The sequence below is a fragment of the Protopterus annectens genome, chromosome 1.part1, assembly GCF_019279795.1.
Source record: "Protopterus annectens isolate FY-2018-M chromosome 1.part1, PAN1.0, whole genome shotgun sequence".
Taxonomy (NCBI): Eukaryota; Metazoa; Chordata; order Ceratodontiformes; family Protopteridae; genus Protopterus; species Protopterus annectens.
In genome coordinates this window covers 799,128,517-799,148,150 of record NC_056726.1, presented here as the reverse complement: position 1 = coordinate 799,148,150, position 19,634 = coordinate 799,128,517, and the positions used below count along the sequence as shown (strand labels likewise).

The window sequence follows — 19,634 nt, the reverse complement described above, 5'->3', positions numbered from 1 at the left end:
AGTCATTTCATATGCTTTTTTTTCAGATAGTAGCTCTCTTTAAGCATGCATATTTCTCTGAACTATATTTATTTTTTATTTTACTTGCCATTGTTGTTGGGGATAGTCCAACTGAATTAGCAGTCCCATTTTAGCAGAGTTCCAGAAAGTAAAGCTCTACTACAGAAAACATATTTACAAAGCAACAATTAAATAGCTATGGCAACATTACAAAATTATTTTTTTTTACATATAAGTATACATATTACACATGTTCTACCAAGGTTTTAAGTTACTTACAATTGAGTTTGAGATAGCAGTGAGATGATCAGAGAGGGTGAAGAAATGTTTAGGCAGTAGCTTCAGTAAAGTAAGAAATGGTTTACCAGATGTAAGTAGAAATGTGAAGTAGGTGGAGTGTCAAAGATGGAAGAGAAATGGTTAGGCCTTATGCTGGGATGTGTTAAAAGGAGGTAAGTAGTAATAAGAGGAAGGTATTATAGAAGTAAGAAAGAAGAGGAGGTAGTTGTATTTAATCGTAATTTTGTGTTATCTACCTTAGGCCAATGGCATACTGGGTGAAACATTTTCTGTTTTTTTCTACTGGAAGACTAAAATGAAACAAATGTACTGCGATGCCTGGTTTGGGTTCAGTGACTGTTTATCAGGTTAACCAGCTTTTCTAAGATTTTGCTGCCATTCGTTTTTATCTTTGGAAGAGTTGTCATTAATATACATATTGGAGCTCTAACAACACTTAATAAAATGGATTCCTCCTGGATGCTTCAGTACTGACAGTAACAAAGATTTTTTTTATTTACTTCTTGCAGTTGGGGGTAACAGATGTATGCAAACGACTTTTAGATAATGTTGTAGAAATTTCTATATCCTTAGTTTTCCTGAGGTTGTGTACTGCACCTCCTAGTATGTTACCACTAGTCTTTGTTTCTACTAATAGTTATCATCCTTATCAGTGTCTTTCATTGAGTAATTTGACATTTTTTTTTAATCTTTGAATAATCCTGTCTTCTGTTAATACTGTCTTATATGACTTTTTGCTGTGTTTCCATCTGCACTCTCTCGGGCTGAGATTGAAAATTGTCCAGTTGGATCAATGTTCTACCTTGGTCAATAAAGAATAAATAAAAATAAAAATACAAAAATAAAATTCATTTAAGCCACTACATAGAGATGACCAAAACTCAAAACACAAACAGATCATGTCAACAATTTACATTGCATGCAAAAATGACAGTATTAAAAGTAAATTATAATGATACCACTTAAGTGGATGCATACATATTCATTCTTCCAAAGACTAAATCCAGAAACCTTCAACTCAAAAGCTCTTGCTAGTTTATAATAATACCAAGAGACATTGGAATAAATGATCATCAAATAGTATGCTTATATAAACTATAAGAATCCACGACTCATATGATACTGCATCATTTAAATACTCCCGTGGACAGAACTAATAGTACAACATCCTTTCTCACACCACAGATTGTGATAATGAGATGATATTGCCTTCAAAAATAAAAATACTTAATGACTACTTGTTTAAATGCATTTTTAATAGTTAAGCTCTTTCTTGACTTATTTACCCAAAATTCAGTGTTTCTCCTTTTAATCCTATTTCAGCATATCAAGAAAGAATACTACGACTTGTGTCTGATCTCATTTGGACATAACAATATCTCAACATACAAAACTGTTGCTAACAAGATTATGAATAGGTTTCTGATCATAAGCAACTTGTGTTTGTATGCCAACAAATTCACATAGACTAAAGAAAAGCAAAGCTACAAAGATGAATCTTAACATCTATGTTGAGAACATAACAAGTAGTTGCCATGGAAGAAAGGGGAAAGGGGTTGGCATAATGGTTACGTTGTTTAGCTCACAGACATAATGTGCAGTGTTTGATTCTCACCTTTGAAACAAATTGTGTATGCTTAAAATGACCCACAAGGGAAGCTAGCTTAGTACTTACATATAAGCAATCTGGCACTTAGCATAGAGTTGTTAATGAACTGCTTGCTGTGGTCCAGGGTTTGATTCTCTCAACTTACATTTACCTGCTGTGTCTCTCAGTAAATCACTTAACCAGACACTGAGTGCTGTTTCAATCAGAATGATAATGCATTAGCATTGTTTTCATGGCAAACAATAATTACAAAAGAAAAAAAAATACAAGAGCCTACCAGATTTTCATCTGTGAGGCGAGTGATTTCTTGCTGAACACTGAATTCTACACGAGCCTCTGGTGATAATTGCAGTGCCTGTGAAAACACTTGCTCCTGCTTCTCCTTTTCCTCCATGACAGCCTCGATCTGAGACTTGAGAGCTTCCACTTCCTGCTCATGCTCCCTCATGTGATCCTGCAGCTGTGCTTCCAGCAGTCTAAGGAAAAAGATCAAACCGTGCTCAGTACAAGAAAAGTACTATCCACTGCTGACTACGGCGCAGGTTACTTAAGCCAGTGAAGTCTGTACTGAACAGTATACATTGTAGCAAAGTCTGTACTGAACAGTATACATTGTAGCAATAAGTAGTCAACTAACATAGCAAATGGTTTCTCTTTGATGGAAGCATTGAAACCTGTCCAGGTGACATATAACAGTATTTTGGATAGCAGAAAAATTACTAAATACATAAGATTTGTTTCCTAAGCAGACAACAGCTGGTTATTTCAGCACTCCACTAAGTCACTTTCCTTGCTCCTGACAACCTCTCAATGACTACTGCCATCTCAGAAACTTCTCAAGCCAGTTCCAAAACTGCAGTGCAACTCTCATCCCTTTCATCATAAAAACTAGTCATCCATGTGATGCTGAGATGAAGGTCATAATGAATTCAGGCAAATCATATCAACTAGCGATCCACCTTTCCTCCTGCAATTCCTATCCATGCTTACTTCCTTTCCTTAGTTTCTTTTCTGGACTAGGCTTTGATTTTGTCATCTGTTTAGGGACATCAGTTACTCTTTATTTTTTCCTGGGGGTTCTCTTAACTTCTTTTTTGCAAGTAATAAGGCCTCTTCCAGAGCTTTCTCTTCTTTTCATTGCTATAACTGCTACCGCATTGCTTTACTTAGCTTTTTGTAATTCATGTTTTGAATGCCACAGGAACAACACAAAAAGTAAACACAAAGAATCAGTGAAAACAAAAACAGTCCATGGAAAATAAAGACAGTAATGATGATATGCAAGAATCTGCAATTCAGGGATGCTGTTGCCTTAATTCATTGCACGACTGTTGCCCTATTCACATTTTTGGATTAAAATCTTATTAAACATTACAGTGCTTCTCTTAGCTCTTAGTCCAAGTGTAGTGAATAAAAACAGCACAGAAAATTCTGTATTACCTAGAAAATAAAGTGTGTTCAGCAAAGAAAATCAGTTTATAGCTATTATCACTGTAGCTGTATCCTTAGCTATACTACCACTTGTCTGGATGTCAAGTGTACATCCCTGCATTTATTCAATAAATATAAATGGTTGTTATGTACATTTCAGAACATTTTAGTTATACCTGTTTGTTAGCTGCATAGATGGAATGATGCACAAGGACATTTTTCAGCTACAATCTATGTTAAAGGCAAATAAAAATGTGTGCATATATCTAGCAGAGGCATCACATTTATACATACAGCACAGCTCAAATCCAGAGAGTATAAGCAGGTATTAAAATACAAACCTGCAGCAAAACACATTAATGTTTAAACAACATGAAGGTTTACAACTACAGCTGCCTAGCACATTTGCTTCTCTTGCATGTAGAAGTAATTCCAAATTAGTTGGTATGTTTTTTAAAGTAGGTTTTGAAAGATTCAGGAAAAGAAAGCAAATGCAATATTATTGATAGTCAGGGCACTGAATGTACTACAGCAAAAGTCTCAAACTCTGACTCCATACCAACACACACACACACACACACACACACGCACGCACGCACACACACACACACACACACACACACACACACACACACACACACACACGCACGCACGCACGCACGCACGCACACACACACACACACACACACACACACACACAGAAATAGAAATGACATGACAGAATGATGTTGTAAACCAGTCAACAGCAAAACACCACATACACCTATCCTCCTATTAGAATCACAAACCAAGCTTTGTCAAAGCCAAAATCCTAATAATCTTCCCTAGAATTAGTGCACAAAAAGGATCCGTGTTGTGGGTATCTATATACCTCATGCTATAAACAATGTCATAGGTATCTACATACCCATCACTATTAACAATGTCATAGGTATCTACATACCCTATACTGTTAACAGTGTTATAGATATCTACATACCCTACACTATTAACAATGTCATATGTATATATGTTCCCTATTCTACTAAAAATATTATATCCTTCACTATTAACAATATCATATGTATGTACATACCCTACACTATTAACAATATCATAGATATCTACATACAATATACTGTTAACAGTGTCATAGGTATCTACATACCCTATACTGTTAACAGTGTCATAGGTATCTACATACCCTACACTATTAACAATGTCATATGTATATACGTACACTATTCTACTAACAATATCATACCCTACACTATTAACAATATCATATAAGTATGTACATATCCTATACTATTAACAGTATCATAGGTGTCTACATACCCTATACTGTTAACAATGTAACACAACAGAAATTACTGAATCAAGGATCACATATAATACAAAGCAAGAAACAATAATTCTGAGGGATCTTAACACAGACTTTTCCACTTCACCTTCTAACACCCATAAACTAAATGTTTAGCTTAAGTATGGACTCAGCTAAGGAAATGTGGCAGGAAATGAAGGCATTCTGAAGAACAAGTTGGATCTCAGGAATGGATTTTGAGGTATAAATCAGTGTCATATACAAAGTGGCTAACAGTGGTGGGACTGCAGGCTTTAAGCATGTCACTGCCAAATACTGTGGACAACAGTAATCTGAAAAAGGAGTCACAATGGCCTCAAAGGACTTCAAGGTATGTGTTCTAGGATGGTAAGATCTGGTCTGATCATGGGGAGATCTAATCTGATCATTTGACTGAGCATGTTTTGCTAGCTGGAGACCAGTTAAAGCCTGGGATAGCTAGGCAAAATATGGACGCATAATAGACAAGAATCTTGTGACTTTTGACAAGTCAAGAAAGACAGTTCCACTGTAATAATCATAATACTCATTTAGGACTAAGATACATTGTTGGGAATTGTATGGCTAGGGATTTCTTTTCTTGTTTATGAATAAATGAAATGGTGCTTTGATTCAGGAAGTGGGATAACACAGTTACAGAAAGACAAACATACTGATCTGATATAAGAGGGGAGAGCTTATACACTTCTGTGTGCATAATTTTTGGCCCTTTTCCTTCCATGGACTTATGGGACAGTACTGTTGACCCCCTTAGCAGTAACTGGTGCTGTTGAAGTTGATAGCATAACAGAAACAAGTGATAAAAAGGTTGAGAGGACCATAAAATAATCTGAGTCTGAAGTAGGGCAGAGATTTTAGAAAAATACATTTATGTTAAAAACAAAAAATACTGATAATTTTGATTAATGAATTTTTAGTTAATAATTTTGATTAATGAATTTTTAGTTAATCTTGTACCACAGGTATAAACAGGAAAGACAGCTTACCTTAATGAATGAAAGTCAAATCTGTAAGTCTGCATTATGCAGACTTGTTGAGAGACCCACGTCGAACTTTTAATTTATCTAAGGTAGTGCTTTTTAATGTTGTTCTTCTTTCGGCTTTCCCCAGTTAGGGGTCGCCACAGCGGAACTCCGGTCCGCTAATGATTGGCAGTAAATTTTTATGGTGCCGAGGTGCCAGCTCGATGCTCAACCTTCAACGAAGGCATGCCCATTCTACGCATATCTTTCGAACACCACTCGACCGCGGGGAGGACATGCAGACTCCACTTTTTAATATATATTTTTTTTGATGGAATAAAGAAATTTCAATTGTAATTTTCTTTAGGATCTCTGATGAAAATGTTTAAGCTGTGTTCTAAAATGTTTGATTTTGCATTCTTTAAAGTAAGGATGCAATCCGCCAATCTCTTCCCTTTGTGAGTTTTATTTTTGTATTGTTATTACCACGCTGGGTAGAATACAGCATTACATATGAATATATGATCAAACATGAAAAAGATAATGTAGTTCTAAACTGTTTTTATATGTGAAAGTGTATTAATTTTTGTAACTTGAATAAAATGGCTAATAAGGGACAGAAATTCACCACTTTTATGTTATCTGCCTTTTCTTCTAACTCTGTACGCTCACATTCTGACGCCTAAAATCTGTAAGCCTCACTGAGCCCAACATCTTAATGTCTCCCTTAGTTGAGAAGATCTTTCTGCTTCTTACAACTTATCAGGCTTCCACTCTTTCCCATCTCCCACCATCTCTTACCTTTCCCTTCCTGTTGTGTAACACTGAAATGCTTTTTTACCAAAGCTATTTTAAGCAGCTTTATGAGATCACATGTTCCATGCTGGGCTGTATGCTCTGCAAAGAGACGTAACACAAGGAGCATCCAGTTATGCAACAATAATTCAGGGACGGTCACAGACTGCTTTTATATCAGCATAGCTGCTGCTGTCTTATTGAATTGCTAAATGTGACCCTTTCCACGGTATGTAACTTGGCTTGCTGAACACAGCTTCTAGTTTACATGTATTTTACACTGTGCCCTGCCAAATAAGATGGCAGAGACATCACTTTCATAAAAGAAAAGGTCCACAAAATGGCTTTTATCCCTCCATTTTTACGCAGTAAATGTACAGTAGAAACAGAGCAATAAAAGTAAAGCAGAGAGCTGACATAAATAACTGACTTTCAAAGACAAAACTTTTACCCACTTTGAATCCTGAAGGTCAAGCAAGAGTACTATATAAATTCAAAGTGTACTTCTTCCCAGAAATGCATAGACATGTTCTATTTTTCAAACAGTTCACAAGATTTAGAAAATAAACCTCATATTTGATAGAACATGCAACACAGATACTTAACTAGTCTCATTCATAACACTCATTATTGTAAAAATATTAGTTTGTCTAGTTTACTATAAAATAAAATGTTAACTGTTTGATAAAACATCTACCTAGACATTCAAATCAGAGAAAAGAAAAAAAGAAGGATGAAGAGAAAGGAAAATAAGACAGGTTATGACCTGGCAACTTGCTTTAAGCCTTGATAGGCAAGGCCGAGTTCTCCATCTTCATTCAGATACCCCCAGTCATTAGTCTTGCTGAAAACAAGAGATAGAAAAATAGGAAGGAAGGAAGACAAGTGGAAGAAAAAGCATAAAATCAGTAAAAAGGAAGCAAGTAGAAAGCAAATGTTTATATATATATATATATATATATATATATATATATATATATATATATATATATATTAAAAACACATTGGTTAATGCATTTGTTTCAAGGCAATTCTGTTCCACTCCCTTAATTTCAAACACCATAACACAGAATGGACTCTCCAAGCTGACCTGTAACAAAAATATATTATTAGTAAGGGCTGTAGAGACCATATATCTAAGAAATCAACTTACCACTTTCCTGAGTAGATTAAAGACATACATTTCAGAGCTCTATTGCATTTAACAATTCCCATACTCAAGTCTGTAGACTATCTCATAGGAGATAACCATTGATTTACCATGTATTTACTATCAATATTCTTGTTTATGAGTCCTGAGTCAAACTTAAATTACATAACATCTTTAACATGTCCCACAGTGGGCAACATTTTCTTGTGTCACTACCATGAGGCCTGTCTCCTGGGCATACTGACAGACATTTGCTTGTATTGTTATGTTTGTACGGTAGGACATACATACTGCAGTGGGTCTGGTGCTCCCTAGCACCTGCTGAAGGAATTTGTGTACATTACCTGTCTACTAACAATATTGTATCAACCTTGTTCACCTCTGTGTTTTGTTGCTGTCACGGGTTTGTGACAAACACTAAACATACATAATACGGTTGTCTGTGGGGTAATGTAAAGCAATGGGACTGTGAATGTGTTTCAGCTCCTCAACTGACTCCGTCTGGCCTCCTTGCCTTGAAGTTTAACTTTATTCCTCCACATCCTAATGACGCGACCATGAAGTGACCATGCTTTTGTAGTACTTCCTGCTGTACAGTCCTACAGCTGCTCTCTTTCCCCTACGTTTGACTATTCTTTGATATGCTGTTGGAATATGCTAATTCAATATTGAGAAAATTGAAGATTTTCCAGAACAAACAGTTTAGAAACAGCAACATGCTGCTATAAATCTATTTTTGTAATTGGTCTTCATGTGCAATGGTACCATTTTTTTTTTAATTTGGCTGCTTTTTGATTTTGTCTTCCCAATCTTTTTATCAGTTATGTGCACATTATCACTGCACATATCGGATTTCCTACACTCACATACTTTCAGCACTAAACTTTTTATCACAGTTCTTACTTACAAGTGCCAAGAATGGCATTCGGTTAATAACTTCATTACAAAAACTGCTACTGCCTCTACCGTGTGCAAAAAACTTCATTCATTTAGTGCTTTCCTTTGACAAATGGACTTACTATCAACTGTATACTTGGTCAGATGATCATTTTGTATGCATTGCAACTGGAGGGGGCTACCTACCTGTAGTGCTTTAAACATGGTGAAGTACTTGTTGAAACTCTAAGCAGGAATATCTGTTTTTTCCCTGAAGTCTAACAGCTTTGTAGCCTTCCCACAGCCTTGCTAACTTACTGTTTTCTTGCATTTGGCTTTTGCCTTCTGTTGGGAAACTTTATTTCAGCCATATGATTTTTTGACTTTGTGATGCAATGGCATAATACCAAAACAATTATTCTGGCACCTTCTCATAAAACAACACAAAAGTAATTCTAGATTCTATGCAAACAGATACATGGGAGCAATCCTAAACAGTGGGTTTCGAATCAGTGATAGGAAACTTACCAAAATTTCATTTCATTGAGGTTGACTCGCTCCCAGAAATGCTGCAACCCTGGAGCATGTTTACAATAGTTGAGGGTATGTGAGGGGTTACAGCCACCAACAAACACTAGTTCATGGGTCTACAACATTAAAAATCAATAGTACCTCTGAGTTTCTGCAATTGTTTGCTGTTGTCACAACAATGGCAAGGTTTTACTGTCCTATAGAAGGCTGAGCTACAGCCTGTTGCAGATGTTTCAGGTTAGGTCTTCCTAGATCAGTAGGCCCAGTACCTTGTTGTACCTAATATCCCTTATCTCATATCCTCTAGGTTTCCGCTTCATTACAAACGTTCTTTGGGATCATTCATTCTTTGTTTGCTCCTGCTTTAGTCTTTGCTGTCTCTATCTTTTTCACTTAACTCCTCCACAGAAGCAGCTCACTTCTCTTTAGGTTTTGGAGCTGCTTGATACAGAACTCATTATTATTACTCCAAATTCCCTGTAGATGTTCTCTGGGTCTGCATCTTGTGTTTGGAGTATTTACATCACCCCTTAAGTCAGCAGTACTCCCCAATTCTGTTCAACTGTAGAATACACTTGGGGGTGGGTACTTCCAAAGTTGATTTCCTATTACTCTCAGGGGTTCTGTTCTTCATCCCTTTGCATGGCTGTGGAATAGTTCAATGACTGAATGTGGATGCTCAGTCATCTTTTGTAGATCTGCCAGTCCATTTCTGCACTTTTATCATAACTTTTTACTGCTGGATGCACCATTCCAAGCCTAGTTCATCTCTGATGAATTCCTAAACCTTTTTGGAGAAGCTAAACAAAAGCATTCTCCTCATCTAGTTTATACCAAGTTTATCATGGAATACCAACATACAGCACACCCCACATTTCAGCACTGTGGGCTTTCTCATAAGCCTTCCTTTTTATATAGAGCTCTGTTGAATATTCAACTAACAGTCTGATTTGAGCTTCACCTGCTAGCATAATCTTTTTTGGCCATTTATTTGCTTGTCTGCTTGTACATATTCATATATGCATTTCATTTTAACATATTCATCTGAGCATTTTTTCCAATTAATTTTTATGTTGCAGTTTGTTTCATCACAGTTACTTGGATTGTGAGAGACAGTGATACACTTTTGGTGGGTTTTTCACATTTTCCCACTGTAGTGTGATGGTGGAATTGTTATAAGTAAGTTAGGAGGGTGTGGCGCCAATCCCCCTACATAGGGAGTGCACACGGCATTCCCTCTTACAGATTCCTTCTATTTTTTTTTTCAAGTTTTTCAAGTTATACTTTTAGATCCTAAAAATATCTGTCAAGCTTGACTTATTGTTGAAGGTCTTGCCTGAAGAGAGCGACATCTATGCACTCTATACAGTGTCAGTGGCTTAGAAGGCGATATACTCACCGTTGATGCTGGAAGATCGGGAGTTTATGGGTTCCATTCACATACCACGTGCTTGGACTAATTTTCCAATAGTATCACTACAGTGCAGCATATGGGAGATGCTGCACTCCTGAGCATGTCATCCATTGGATGTAATGTTATTTGCCTCAGCTGATGGTAGCTCTGGTGGATCTAAAAGATCCCACAAAAGCTACTGAAAAGAATACTGGAGGCTGTCCAGGGCAAATTTCATCTACTAAGTATGAATACCACCAAGGGTCTCCCCCTGTAAACAGGCTGCAGGCGTGGTGGGTCTAACTCAAACAACAAAACAAACACACATAAATAAATCAATATATTATCACAATACACTCAGCAGTGTACATCAATTGTGTTAGAAGACTCATTGGTTTACATATACATATATAGCACAGTGCAGTAAAACTGCATTACACTGCTATATAGATAGTATTTTATACAGGATACATCATGGACAGAAGTAGGTAAACAATAAAAAAAGGCAGCTAGGTGCACAAGACCCAGGATAAAAGAGTGCCCAATCCTGGTAGGCACACTGGTGCCACAGCTGGAAAAAAAAATGACAGTGTAGAATACTCAAAGACAAAGAAAAATTTCTAAAATGGGGCCAGGCCAGGCCCAGGGGGGATGCCCCCCCCCCACACACACACACACATGCAGCAGTAGAAGAAAGTAGTAGTCCACAAAAATCACAAATCTGACAGACCAAAAAAGACACATAAAAATGATAGAGTTGACTACTGAAGATAAGAAATAAATTGTGCATTGTTACTATTATGCAAGAGGCCCGGAATTTCCAGACAGAAGGTATATAAAAAGATTGACAGAAATTAAAGGAAAGAAAAATACTTGCACAAGAAAAACTCTCAAAAGCTTCAAATGCATACAGTATTTGTTTTCATTAGTAAAACAGATTCATGCAAAGCATTATATAGACCAAGAAACCTTGGGCTGTTTGGAAAAAGAAGCGACTGAGGAAGTGCAAAAATATAAACAACAAAATCTAGATATTTTTGAAAGGTATAAAAAAAGAAATACAGACATACAAAAGAAACAAGAGATCTGATATGTTGCAATATTTATGTAAAGGAGAAAACCAAACTACTTAATTCAGAAAAGCAGCTCCAAATATATTCAAAGAGAAATATAGGTAAAGCCACCCAGATATGGAAAATTTTGCAATACAAAAAAAAAAAGATCACAAAGGAGAAACGTAGAACAGAAGATTCGTAAAGTAGAAAGTTAAAAAAATAGAAGATGGAATTATGGAATACCTGCAAAGTGAAGGATTTAGTGTAGAAGGCCTAACACAGGTTTTGTCACAGCATGATGGAACAATGAGTTCCCCAAGTAAGGAGAAACATGACAAGCGGGGACATCTGAAGAAGAAATATGGATATGAGAAAGAAAAAGAGATTTAATATGGAGCAATATTTATGCAAAGATGAAAGCAAAACTAATCAATAGAAAAAGAGCAACACAAAAGATATTTGAAGAGAAATACAGGCAAAGGTATCCAAATACAGAAAATTTTACAATACAAAACAAAGTGGGAAAGATGAAAAGAAGATTAGTAATGCGGAAGTTAAAGAAACAGAAGCAAAAGTTATGAATTACATGCAAAGTGAAGGATTTAGTGTAGAAAATTCTAACTCTAATAACATCACAGCATGATAGAATACTGAATCCCCAAATTAAGGAGAAACCAGTGGAGCAGAATAGATCTGAGCAGTTGCTACGTGAAGATAGTCTGGAGTCTTCAGTAGGAAACCAGTACAAAAATTTAGTTGAAGTTGCACAGCAAGGGAAGGAGCAGGAAACTGTGGCAAATCTGATGCAGGCAATGTTGTGGAGTGATAGGCCGGTGAGTTCCCATATGAAAGAGTGATGGATGACAAGGGTGAACCAGAAGAGAATATGGCACAGGAAGATTTTCTGGAACTTTCTGTAGAATGCCTGAAGGAAACAGAGAGCATCAAATGTGCCCTTAGTTTAGAAGCAAATGATATAAGGGAAGAATAGCTTGATTTAACAGAAGATGGATAGACATATTAAGATCAATGAAAGAAACAGACTACAGAAAGTCATTAAGACCCAAAATTTTAGAAGTCTGATATACAAATAAACGTAGTAATCAAGACTGTTCATAGAAAGTCATGAGATATAACAGAAGAAAATAGGATATATTACTGTGCAACTAAATTAGTAGCAGATAGTCTTACCACAAAAACACAGGCCAGTAAGGGAAGGGAAGAAATCAAATGCCATCATGGAAGTATTGCACAGAGAAAACTATAAGGCAATTAAGACAAGAAGTGTCACTGTTAGAAGAGTACAGAAGAGGAAACAGATTAACAAAAATATACTCAGAAAAGACAGACATGACAAGAGCAACGTGCAGTATAAGAACACTCCAGGCTCTATCGTATACTACTGCAAATATATCAGCACAGGCAGAAAAACTTAGAGGACATGCAGATAAAGGAAAAGGAAAAAAATAAGCCATTTATTAATCACTGAAAAAAAAATTTATAGAAAATTGGGAAACAAGGCAAAAGGAACAGAAACACACACACACACAAAAAAAGACACATTTTGGAGAAATATCTATGAAGATCATGTGGAACATAACAAAGATCCTGATTGGATAGAAGATGTAAAAGAAAGAATAAAAAGTTCAAATATGCAAAATATGAAATGGGAAGAAGTAACGGCCAGAGAAATTGAAACAAAATTAAGAAAGGCCCCTACATGCAAAACCCCAGGCCCAGATGCAGTATCTAACTTCTGGCTAAAAGTATTTACATCTTTACATGACCATTTAGCTATGAGTAAGAATTGTTTATATGCACACCCCGAACAGATGCCAACATGGTTAACAACAGGAAAAATGACACTTCTCCTTAAAAGTGAACCTGCAAGATATCCCAAAAACTATAGCTCACTAACTTGCCTTACAATGATGTATAAACTATACACTGGAATTGATAATGACCATATGGAACAAAGGATCATTTGTTGTTAAACAAAGTCATAATGGAGAATTGTAAAAAGGGAAGCCTCTATGTATTGCGTGGACAGACTACAAAAAAGTATTTTACAGCATCCCACATTCATGGATAAAAAAGTATTTACAAATGTGTAAGATACACCCTACATTGATTGATTACATTACAGTGACCATGAAACTGTGACAAACCACTTTGCAACTAAGCCATGATAAAGGACAAATTATTATCCCAGGGATACAAATTCAAAGGGGGTTATTCCAGGGTGACTGTCACCAGTGCTCTTTTGTCTTGCCCTTAACTCATTAAGCGGTCTACTTAATAGACTAGTTCTTGGGTACAATTTGGCTCAAAAAGACAAAACAAAAAAACAGCAAAATGTAAAGACTTCTTATCTTTCTTGTGGATGATTTAAATTTGTTATTTCATCAGATGAGGAACTGAAGGCACAACTGCAAATGGTCAACATTTTCTTAGATGATATAAGAATGTCATTTGGTCTTGATAAATGTACAAAAGCAACCTTTAAAGCATGAAAGCTGCAGCACCAGGAAAACATCAGTTTGTGACAGTAATGTGATATAAAAGAACTTGAGCAAGAGGGAGTGTATAAATATTTGGGAACTGATGAAGCATTAACAATAAATCATGAACAACTGCAAATAAAACATATTAAGGAAAATTTTAGAAGACTAAAATTAATACTGAAAACAGCTCCGCTATCTAGGAACAAAGTCCAAGCTATAAACCAATTTGCTCTTCCTGTCCTAACTTACAGTTTTGGGTGACTGACTGGTGCCAAAAGGTAATGAATCAGTTGGACAGGAAAACAAGAAAAAATCTGCATGCTTATCAAATGATTTATAAAAATCAATGTATACCAAGACTATATATTCTCCATTTTGAAAGAGGTACGGGCTTTCTCGAAACTGACTACATGTATAGATCTGCAATCATAGGACTACATACATATTTGCTGACCTCACAAGATCCAAACAGAGAAAGTTTTAAAACATGAGGAGAAAAGTCTAAGATGACTTCTCTGCATCAGTTAGCAGAAGCATATCACTGTCAATCAGGAATGGAAATCAAAACAGAAGTAGATAAAAATCAGGTAGCAAATGATTGTGCCAAAAACAAAAGAAAGAATATAAGGTAAATTATCAGATGAGAAAGAAAAAAATGTGGAAAATCCTTAAATATATTTGCAAGTACAGAAAACTCCTGGAGCAACCTCATGTCAATCATGATCTGATGCAGGAATGGTTAAGAAGAGATGACTGCAAACCAAAAGAAGAAAGGTTAATATTGGTGGTCCAAGATAGTGGACTACGTGCACTTTGGTTTACCAAGTCAATTGAACATGTTTGAGCCAGAAACATGTAGGTTTTTTAAAACAGAATTGGAAACAGTCGCACAACTTATTTCTGTTTGTAATACATTAATTGAAAAGGCCTGAATACAGAAAGGCATAATAATGTGGCAAGACTGTTCATAAAATACTAGGATTTGCAGGCAGAAAGGAGGTTAATGTGGAAGAAGGATAACCAGACAGTTCCAATAGTAGTTGGAGCAATAGGTCTCATAAAAAAAAGAATTTACAGTCATATTTAGATATGTTACCAATAACTCTACATGAATTGCAGAAGAGGTTATTTCTGGGTACATTGCTGGTGCTGCAAAGAGCACTTTTGGCTAACATCAAAGATTGAAACAATACTAACTTCATGAACTTTAATCATACATTGACTTAGGAATGGGGTCCATTCTCATCATGGTATTAGATACCCAAATGTCTTGGACAAATTAAAAAAGAGAGCAACCATATGGAGAGATGATAAAATCAGCAAACAAAGGAGAGTAATGTTGCTGGAACTGAATTCATCATCAAGTCTATAAAATCTCACCAAGATGACATTGATATACAGAATGCATTTTACATAGCTTATATCATGGACAGACGTAGGTTAAAAAATAGAAAAGACAGCTAGGTACACAAGTCCTGGTATGGCCACTGGTGCCAGGACTGGAAAAATGACAGTGTAGAATCCTCAAGACAAGTAAATATTTCTACAATAGGTTTAAGCCAGGCTCAGGGGGAAAAGTCCCCCCTACTGAAAGAAATAGTCTACAAAAACTTACAGGCCAAAAAAGAGCCATTAAGATGATAAAGTAGACTACTGATGATACAAAAAACATTATGTACTGTTGCTATTATGAAGAGGCCTGGAATTTCCAGACAAGGTATTCAAAAAGATTAAGACAGAAATTAGAGGAAAGAGAAATACTTTCACAAGAAAAACTGTCAAAAGCTTCAGTTGCAAATTTGTGTTCATTAATACAACAGATTCATGAAAAACATTACAGAGACCAAGAAACCTTGGGCCATTTGGAAAAAGAAGTGACTGAGGAAGTGCTAAAATATAAAGAACAAACTCTATAATTTTTGAAAGGTATAAAAAAGAAAAATGGACATGGGAAAAGAAAGAAAAATCTGATACGATGCAATATTTATGCAAAAGGGAAAGCCAAACTAATCAATAATGCAATAATTTGTCTTTTAACACATAGCTTAGCTGCAAAGTGGTTTGCTTTGAAGGTCTGAGAGGTCAGTAAGCCATACCAACAGGGTGGATTTTCACAAACCTTAACAACAGAATGATTACCTTCCATAACAATGGAACAATGAAAGGGAAAAAGAGGAAGGGGCAGAGAGAGAATGAACACTTAGGTGGGTCCCTTTGGGTGGATCCACCTAATTATCAAATTATAGCTGAGCGTGGGGGTATTTTGATGAAAAACAATGGCTATAACATTTTTAACTAGAGCCAGTTGGATATTATACTAAAGCACTTCACATTATTTGAAAAAGGGTTTGCATTTATTCCTTGTAATAAATATGATGTTACATATGCCATTACTGAATTAAAATTATTTACTAGGAAGATAAATTTAATCTGTCATTACAAGGTGCTAGAGAAATCACTTCTATTAAGAATTCTTTTAAAAGAAACTCCCTTCTTTTGTTAAGAATTATTTTAAAAGGAAAAAGTACTGGACATCCTAATATGCATTCTACTATTTCAACATTTGAGAAAGTATGGGAAAAAGATCTTTACAAATTTGCCAGCAGTAAAATTGGATCTAAATTGTAATACTCTTAACACCAAGGAAAGATCAATACTCAATACTTTTTCAAATTACAAAACCCAAACCAGACAGAGGTGTTGGTGTAGTATTGTTTGACTATATAGACTATGTCAGTGAAACATTATGTTTTACAGAATAATGCCAGCTACATTATGGTGTTTAGGAATGAAGTTAACTTGGCCTCCAGAAATATAGATCTAGTTCTGGAAGAGCTTTTTTACCAGGGAATTATATCAGACTCACTATTTCATTTTTTTTTTCAAAACCGAGATCCCTTTAGTCCATCCATCTTTGGGATTCCTAAGGTTCAAAAGGATATTGCAAGACCTCCTTTTACTCCCATCCTGGGAGCTCATGGCTCCAAATACTTGAAGATTCTTGGAACTTTTTGGGTAGGTTGAAAACAGAAGCCTTTGGAGAAAGTATTAGCTTTTTGACTACTGATGTGATGGATCTTTTTTTGTGTATTCTACAAATCTAAAGGTTACAGTTGTTTAATAAATCTATGTTTATATGTGGTTTCTTGTCTAGCCAAGATGTTACACTACTTTTAGAATTTACTGAATTATTCTTGGCCAAAAGTTTTCTTTACTTTGAAGGGGAAATTTAAAGGCAGATTAAGGGAGTTGCAATGGATGAAGCATGCAAACCCATACCTGTAAATTTAGTTATACTCACTTGGGAGAGAAAGTATGTTTCCTCATCAAAATTCTACCCTTTTTGCAAATTATGCCTCAAATTTTTTGGATGACATTTTTATAATTTGAGATGGAGATGAAAAATGTGTGGTTGAGTTTAATGAATATTTTAACACTTCTACCCATTTTTAAGTTTAACTACACATATTGTAGGGATAAAAATTAATTATTTAGACACTAATTTTCAAGACAAGTAGTGGTTTTGCCTGTATAGTGTACCGTAAACCAACGTTTTCCAACATACACCCACATTTTAGTAGTTTCCACCTCTTTACCTATAAAAAGACATTTGGTTGAAGGGCAGTTTATTAGGATGGTAAGGATGACCTCTAGTACGGAATTATTTGAGGCTGAAATTAATACAGTATCTGATATGCTTTTGGAAAGGGGTTATCCAATGGAACTTCTTAAAGAAGTTGGAGATTTGATTAGGAAGGAATGGGGCAAAAAATATAAGCCACTTTTTGTAAGGGTTTAACTAACACTAACAAGACCACAACTGATTCTGATACTGTAAAAGTAGAAATAGATATGAAAAAGGAAACTGACCACTTTTTTAATAAAGCAATGGTTTTACAATATACTACCTGTACAAAACAAGTGAAAATTATTATTAAACATAAGTTGACTATTTTGAAGGGAAACAATGATGTTTAAGTATGTCAGGGGAAAAACACATTTTGTTTATAACATTCCCAGTAACTTGAAAACTACTTTTGAAAGGGATGCACATATTTACTCAACTAATTTCCTTGTACATTCAAAAGGGACAAAAAATGTAGCAGTTGTAACCAGTGTCTCTATATTTATACAGGTGACTGTATGTTTTTTGATAATTGTTTGTGGTCTGCGGTGACTTTGCAGAATGGGAATTGTAACATAGCAGGTTTACTTTACATTGCTAAATATAATCAATGTCCAGAATGTTATGTGGGTAAAACTGAGAAACCCATTAAGAAAAGAGTATACAAACACAATTATAATATAACAAAATGAAATCCTAACAATGCCTTAAATAGGCCTTTTGCCATATGTGTGGATTTAAAAAAATATAAATTTGGTATTTCAGAAACCATTCTGATTATCCCCAGAGGAAGTGCCTGGGAGGCCACTACTGAATACAAGGAATTAATTGGACCACTTAGACTTAATACTAGTACACCAACAGGTCTTAATGAAAAATGTGTTAATTTATTGAGTTTTAAATCTGAGAGCAGCTAAACTTTGATAAAAGACTAGTGGTTTACTTAAATTTTTATAGATTATCTGTATCGAATACATTTATTTATCTAAATATTTATATAATGTTTGACATATAATGAATTGATTTTGCATAGAAACTGCAGAGTTTAATTATTTATATTATCAAGCTTTATTTATTTCCAATTATAGTCAACATATTACATATTAGGTACATTTACAACATTCCATTGGTTTTAATTATTGACTGAGACATTCACAGTAAATACTTTAACTACAGTTGTTTTTAAACATCTATCTTACTTTAAGTTTTGGATTGTGTAATTTACCACATGATAATTGTTGGTGTATTTAATCACTGGGTTACCTTTGAACCATTAGTTCTGATGAAGTACTTGACATATTTTGGAAGGATGAAAGCATGATTCTTAAACTTGAAAGTTTTGTATTCCATGCTAAACTTACTGATATTTCTAATGATTTGACTTCATAGTGTTTTATTTGGAAATTTTACTGATGGACTGATTTAGTAAACTATGTGTGGTATCAGTGTACCTAGCTAATCAGCTTGTTCCTGTACAACATCTGGAAGTTTTTACTCTGTGGATTTTATCACTTAATGGACTGTATCCATTGTTTGGTTTTATGGGCGGCCACGGTGGTGCAGTGGTTAGCATTGCCGCCTCACAGCAAGAGGTTCTCCGGTTTGATCCTCAGCTGGGGTGCCTTCTGTGCGGAGTCTGCATGTCCTCCCTGTGGTCGCGTGGGTTTCCTCCGGGTGCTCCGGTTTCCTCCCACATCCCAAAGACATGCTGCAGGTGGATTGGATACTCTAAATTGGCCCTAGGTGTGCGTGTGCCTTCTGTGGAAGGTTGGGCGCCGGGCTGGCAACTCGACACCGTAAAACTCCACTGCCAATTAATGTGCGGACAAGGTGATCCACTGTGGCGACCCCTAACCGGGAAAATCCGAAAGAAGAAGAAGAAGAAGAAGAATCCATTGTTTGGTTTTAGTCATTGGTGCAGTTTTCTGTTTCTGGGTTCACTGTATATTGATGTCTCATAACATTTGATCCATTTGTTGCAATTAGTAATTTTTGCCTCGTAAAAATCTGTGTACCCAGTTACTCAAAAATCATACTGCATGTTCATTAAAGTCAGGTGTT

The 19,634-nt window shown here is 35.7% G+C and overlaps 1 protein-coding gene across 2 annotated transcripts in view; it reads right to left on the bottom strand.

The window, feature by feature from the left end:
* The window catches only part of MYO5B (myosin VB), a 3,346,216-nt gene that overhangs the window by 299,463 nt on the left and 3,027,119 nt on the right, over positions 1–19,634 (bottom strand). Inside the window, exons 30-31 of one of the 2 annotated variants that reach the window (XM_044078265.1) lie at positions 7,206–7,283; positions 2,187–2,385 (exon numbers count right to left, since the gene is read on the bottom strand). In XM_044078265.1, the coding sequence (XP_043934200.1) occupies positions 2,187–2,385; positions 7,206–7,283 (277 nt within the window). The remainder of the gene's footprint in view (positions 1–2,186; positions 2,386–7,205; positions 7,284–19,634) is intronic. The other variant, XM_044078275.1, reaches the window with a different exon arrangement.